Here is a 6,361-nt window from a genome sequence, read left to right on the forward strand (position 1 = left end):
GTCAGTCAGTCAGCCAGTCAGTCAGTCAGTCAGTCAGTCATTCAGTCAGTCAGTCAGTCAGCCAGTCAGTGAGTCGAGTTAGTGAGTCAGTCATTCAGTCAGTTAGTCAGCCAGTCAGCCAGTCAGTCAGTCAGTCAGCCAGTCAGTAGTTCAGTCAGTCATTCACTTACTCAGTCAGTCAGCCAGTCAGTCAGTCAGCCAGTCGGTCAGTCAGTTAGTCATCCAGTCAGTCAGTCAGTCCTTCATTCATTCAGTCAGTCAGTCAGTCAGTCAGACAGTTAGTCAGTCAGTCAAAATTCTTTATTTGGCAATGTTTCCAAAGCATATAAAGTACACAAGATAATATCAGAATTAACACATATACATGTGATATATAATACTTAATATAAAACAAGAATAAAAATCCATGTTTAAAATCCTGGATAAAAAAACATAAAAAGACATAAGACAGGAGCTCACCATAAGATTTGAAAAGTGATCTGTTCCATCAAGATTAAATAATAAACGCACCACTGCCCCCCCTCCGGTCTCCCACTCTATATAAACTCCCCTATTCAGGGAAGACCAAAGAAACAAGGCTGCTCTGTTTTTTTATAAAAATAAAGGGATGGGACAGCCCATCATCAGGGGAATGAAATTCATAGGAAACATCACTATAATGAAATGACGTGGGATTTTGTCCCAAACAATAATTAAGATTCATCGACCTGTAGGATGGGGTGAAATAGGGAACATCTTCAATGAGGATGTTAGTCGATTTGCGGCCTCTCTCTTATACACAAACTTCCATAAAAAGTTTTCTTTAATTCTCGTCTTGGACATAGTTATACAACTTAGTGGATTTACATATAACTCTTCCAAACCCAAATAGGGGACCACTTGTGCACAGGAATATAGGAGCACAGTCATGGGAGACGAGTTATGCACAGCACCACAGATGCAGACCCGTAGGAGACCAGTTCTGCATGGAAATACAGTGTTCAGAATCACAAGAGACCAGTGATGCACAGCAACACAGGTGCATAATCATGGGAGACACAGTAGCAAGGGTGTGGAATCATATATGACAACCCTGCCAAGTCCCACACAGGTGGAAGCATGGCTGAGCAGCTCTGCCAAGTCCCACCCAGGTAGAAGCATGGCTGACCTCCTCTGCCAAGTCCCACACAGGTAGAAGCATGGCTGACCAGCTCTGCCAAGTCCCACACAGGTAGAAGCATGGCTGAGCAGCACTGCCATGTTCCACATAGGTAGAAGCATGGCTGAGCAGCTCTGCCAAGTCCCACACAGGTAGAACCATGGCTGACCAGCTCTGAAGCATGGCTGAGCAGCTCTGCCAAGTCCCACACTGGTAGAAGCATGGCTGACCTGCTCTGCCAAGTCCCACACTGGTAGAAGCATGGCTGACCAGCTCTGAAGCATGGCTGAGCAGCTCTGCCAAGTCCCACACAGGTAGAACCATGGCTGACCAGCTCTGAAGCATGGCTTAGCAGCTCTGCCAAGTCCCACACAGGTAGAACCATGGCTGACCAGCTCTGAAGCATGGCTGAGCAGCTCTGCCAAGTCCCACACTGGTAGAAGCATGGCTGACCTGCTCTGCCAAGTCCTACACTGGTAGAAGCATGGCTGACCTGCTCTGCCAAGTCCCACGCTGGTAGAAGCATGGCTGACCAGCCCTGCCAAGTCCCTCACAGGTAGAAGCAGGGCTGACCTGCTCTGCCAAGTCCCACCCAGGTAGAAGCATGGCTGACCAGCCCTGCCAGGTTCCACGCTGGTAGAGCAGGGCTGATCAGCTCAGCCTAGTCCCACACATGTAGAAGCTTGGCTGAGCAGCCTGCCAAGTCCCACACAGGTAGAAGCGTGGCTGAGCAGCTCTGCCAAGTCCCTCACAGGTAGAAGCATGGCTGACCAGCTCTGCCAAGTCCCTCACAGGTAGAAGCATGGCTGACCTGCTCTGCCAAGTCCCTCACAGGTAGAAGCATGGCTGACCTGCTCTGCCAAGTCCCACACAGGCACAAGCATGGCTGAACAGCTCTGCCAAGTTCCACACAGGTAGAGGCTTGGCTGAGCAGCTCTGCAAAGTCAGTCCCACACAGGTAGAACCAAGGCTGAGCAGCTCTGCCAAGTCCCACACAGGTAGAAGCATGGCTGCCCAGCTCTGCCAAGTCCCACACAGGTAGAAGCATGGCTGACCAGCTCTGCCAAGTCCCACACAGGCACAAGCATGGCTGAACAGCTCTGCCAAGTCCCACACAGGTAGAACCAAGGCTGCCCAGCTCTGCCAAGTCCCACACAGGTAGAAGCATGGCAGAGCAGCTCTGCCAAGTCCCACACAGGTAGAAGCATGGCTGAGCAGCTCTGCCAAGTCGCACACAGGCACAAGCATGGCTGAACAGCTCTGTCAAGTCCCACACAGGTAGAACCAAGGCTGCCCAGCTCTGCCAAGTCCCACACAGGTAGAAGCATGGCTGCCCAGCTCTGCCAAGTCCCACACAGTAGAAGCATGGCTGAGCAGCTCTGCCAAGTCCCACACAGGTAGAAATGGCTGAGCAGCTCTGCCAAGTCCCACAAAGGTAGAAGCAGGGCTGAACAGCTCTGCCAAGTCCCACACTGGTAGAAGCATGGCTGAGCAGCTCTGCCAAGTCCCACACTGGTAGAAGCATGGCTGAGCAGCTCTGCCAAGTCCCACACAGGTAGAAGCATGGCTGAGCAGCTCTGTCAAGTCCTACACAGGTAGAAGCATGGCTGAGCAGCTCTGCCAAGTCCCACACTGGTAGAAGCATGGCTGAGCAGCTCTGCCAAGTCCCACACTGGTAGAAGCATGGCTGAGCAGCTCTGCCAAGTCCCACACTGGTAGAAGCATGGCTGAGCAGCTCTGCCAAGTCCCACACTGGTAGAAGGATGGTATAACCAAAGGTGACCAACCCTGAATCATATCTGACCAGCCTTCCATCGCTCCACAAGGGTAGGATTTTAGGTACAACTCTCATTCCCAGCACCACACATACCAATTTGACCACTCCACCAGGACAGCACTGGAGATCATGGTCTTGTAGCGCTACCACAGGTCAACACTTTGTTATCAAACACAGCTCAGCTCCACACAGGTCTTGTATACTATGGAGTAAATCTTACCTGAGACAACGAGGAGAGCAGCAGCCAGGACAGTGCCCAAGACACACCTCATCTCTGCAAATGACGAGCCACAAAATGGAAGAAAATATTTTGTGTGCCCAACGTTTTTGTAAAGTCTGATTGCAATATCAGTGGAGGATGGATGCGTTATACTTATGCAGGATGAGTATTATCTGTGTTTAGTGTCAGTGTGTGAAATTTACGTGGGTTGTTGATGTGTGATATGCGTGTCCTGTAGGTAAGTGATGTCGGTGTATATTGTGTGTGTATGAGGCTCTGTGATGTTTGCTGCCTGCTCATGTGCAGGGTATGTGTGTACTGGCCTTTGTATATACTCTGTTGTCTCAGCTGTGCCAGTAAAGCTAAATATGTACCAGACAGACAGGTTTTACTTCTGGGACATTCCTACAGAGCTGTGCTCGGAAAGGGTGCTCATCTTGGAGGGGTGAATGGAAAATAACATGAACTTTTAAAGCCACAGACCAGTTCTCTAAATGTGAGTCCACTTTACCAGAAGTTACCCCTCTTCACTAGGGATTGTCCATGATGATGTGATGAGTTTGTACGTGTACTGCAACTGTGGTGATATGTGTCCAGCCTCCTGCTCTTTGTTTGATTTATTGGAACTGAGGATGCACAATATTTACAGTTGTGCATATTCTTATTGTGAAATTCTGGGATAAAAAATATTCAATCAATCAATCAGGGAATTGGAAGCGCGCTACTCACCCATGAGGGTCTCAAGGCGCTGGGGGGAAGAGGGGTTCTTAGATCTGTTTAGCTGACGAGCCAGGTCTTGAGGGTTTTCCTGAAGTGAGGGGGCGCGTCTGATGTCTTCCAGTAGCTTCTTCCAGGTCTTGGCTGAAATGTGAGAAAAGGATCTTCCTTCAGCTCTGGCTCTGTCGATGCGCGGGGTTTTCGCCAGTGCAAGGTTGAAATATCGAAGGTTTCTTTTGGGTATGTGGAAATTGCTTCTGTTGTTGAGGTTTTTGGGTCCATTGTTGTGTAGGAATTTGTAGGCGTGATAATAATAATACATATAAAATTATTATTTTCAAAGAAAAGGTGAATATTTAGATCACATTCACCCATTCTATTCTATTCTAGAGAACTTAGAGAAAACGTCAATGTCCCTATGGGCCACATGACACTGGAAGGAGAGTGTGGCGCTGGGTGTGGCTAACCGTTAGGAGGCAGAAGAATGGGTGACAGGCAGGAGAGGAATGAGGGAAAAATTAAGGAGAAGGCATTCAAAAACTGGGGGAAAAGCAAGGAGATAACTTGGGAAAAGCAAGGAAAAGGCACTTATAAATGGGGGAAAAAGCAAGGAGAAAGCAGTGACAACGAGGGAAGAGCAAGGAGAAACCACTATGAAAAACTAGCGGAAAGTAAGGATAAAGCTGTGAAAAATTAGGAAAAATCAAGGAAATGTCACTCCAAAAAAGGGCGATAAGGAAGGAGAAAGCAGTGAAAATGAGGAAAAAGCAGGTAGAAGGCACTAAAAAATTGGGAAAAGGAAGGAGAAAGCATTGAAAAAAGAGGGAAGAAGTAAAGGGAAGATAGAAGCCAGAGTGATGCAGCAGGATGGGGAAACCTCGACCTGAAGCCTGCTTCATTTGACCTTGGAGGCTTGTCTTCCTTGCCAGCTATGGTAAAGCTGTCTCGGGATTGTATTTTCCCTGTGCCCTGACTTCTGGTCCGACTTGGGGTTGGTGCTCTAGGGGTCTTTCTTGGTGTGGTTTTTGAATGACAAGTTGAAAGCAGTGATCCTCGCAAAGACATTTAGGGAGAAGTCATTTTCAACCTGGAACAAAATTCCTTTATGCATCTTTTCCGACAAGACCACAGAGACAGCTTGTAGATTCAATCAATCACAGTATTTATTTATACCAGTATTTAAAAGCGCGCTACATACCTGTGAGGTCTCAAGGCGCTAGAAGGAGTGGTGGGGGGGCTGCTGCTACTGCTCGAAGAGCCAGGTCTTGAGGAGCCTCCTGTAGATGAGCAGGTCCTGGGTCTGCCGTAGGTGGGTAAGGATGGTGTTTCAGGTCTTGGCAGCAAGGAAGGAGCAGGATCTGCCTCCGGAAGTGGTCCGTTGGATTCGAGGGATGGCGGCGAGGGCGAGGCTTGCGGAACGGAGCTGGCGGGATAGGGTGTAGAAGTTGAGTCTGCTGTTCAGGTACGCTGGTCCGGAGTTGTGGAGCGCTTTGTGTGCATGGGTGAGGACCTTGCCGGTGATCCTCTTGTTGATGGGGAGCCAGTGCAGGTCTCTTAGGTGGAAGGTGATGTGGCTGCAAAACGGGAGTTTGAGGATCAGGCGGGCCGAGGCGTTCTTGATGCGTTGTAGTCGCTGTAGGTGTTTGGTCGGAATACCAGCGTAGAGTGTGTTGCCGTAGTCCAGTCTGCTGCTGACGAGGGCCTGTGTCACTGTTCTTCTTGTTTCGGTCGGGATCCACCTGTAGATCCTGCGAAGCATGCGGAGGGTGTTGAAGCAGGAGGAGGAGACGGAGTTGACCTTCTAGGACATGGAGAGGGAGGTGAGGGAGAGGATGAGCTGGGTGTCGTCGGCGTAGGAGATGATGTTCAGGTCGTGTTGGCGGGCCACTTGTGTGAGGGGCCCATGTAGATGTTGAATAGCGTCGGGCTGAGGGATGAGCCCTGGGGTACGCTGCAGATGAGATTGGTTGCTTCGGCTCTGTAGGGTGGGAGGCGGACTCTCTGGGTACTGCCAGAGAGGAAGGACGAGGTCCAGTCCAGGGCTTTATCCTGAATTCCGGGTTCTTGGAGGCGCGTTCTTAGTGTGCAGTGGCAGACTGTGTCGAAGGCGCCTGACAGGTCCAGGAGGATGAGGGCAGAGGTTTCGACATTGTCTAGTTGGCGTCGGATGTCATCTGTGGCGGTGATGAGGGCTGTCTTGGTGCTGTGGTTCTGCCTGAATCCGGATTGCGATGGGTCTAGGATGTTGTTGTCTTCGAGGTGGTGGGTCATCTGTATGCTGGCGATCTTCTCGATGACCTTCGCCGGGAAGGGGAGCAGGGAGATGGGCCGGTAGTTCTTGATGTCTTTGGGGTCTGCCTTGGGCTTCTTGAGGAGGGCGTTGATTTCCTCATGTTTACAGCTTTCCGGGAATGTCGCTGCGTTGAAGGAGATGTTGATGACCTTTCGTAGTTGGAGTGCGATGGTAGTGTCTGCTTTGCTGAACATGTGGTGTGGGCAGATGTCTGCT

The 6,361-nt window shown here is 50.0% G+C and overlaps 1 protein-coding gene across 1 annotated transcript in view; it reads right to left on the reverse strand.

The window, feature by feature from the left end:
- LOC144807247 (uncharacterized) overlaps window positions 1–3,390 on the reverse strand; it is a 141,537-nt gene extending 138,147 nt beyond the window's left edge. Inside the window, exon 1 of the mRNA XM_078673098.1 lies at window positions 3,136–3,390. Within this exon, the coding sequence (XP_078529224.1) occupies window positions 3,136–3,187 (52 nt within the window). The 5' untranslated portion in view covers window positions 3,188–3,390. The remainder of the gene's footprint in view (window positions 1–3,135) is intronic.
- Between the last annotated feature and the right edge of the window lie 2,971 nt (window positions 3,391–6,361).

This window comes from Lissotriton helveticus, unplaced genomic scaffold (assembly GCF_964261635.1).
Source record: "Lissotriton helveticus unplaced genomic scaffold, aLisHel1.1 SCAFFOLD_400, whole genome shotgun sequence".
In the NCBI taxonomy this organism is placed as follows: domain Eukaryota; kingdom Metazoa; phylum Chordata; class Amphibia; order Caudata; family Salamandridae; genus Lissotriton; species Lissotriton helveticus.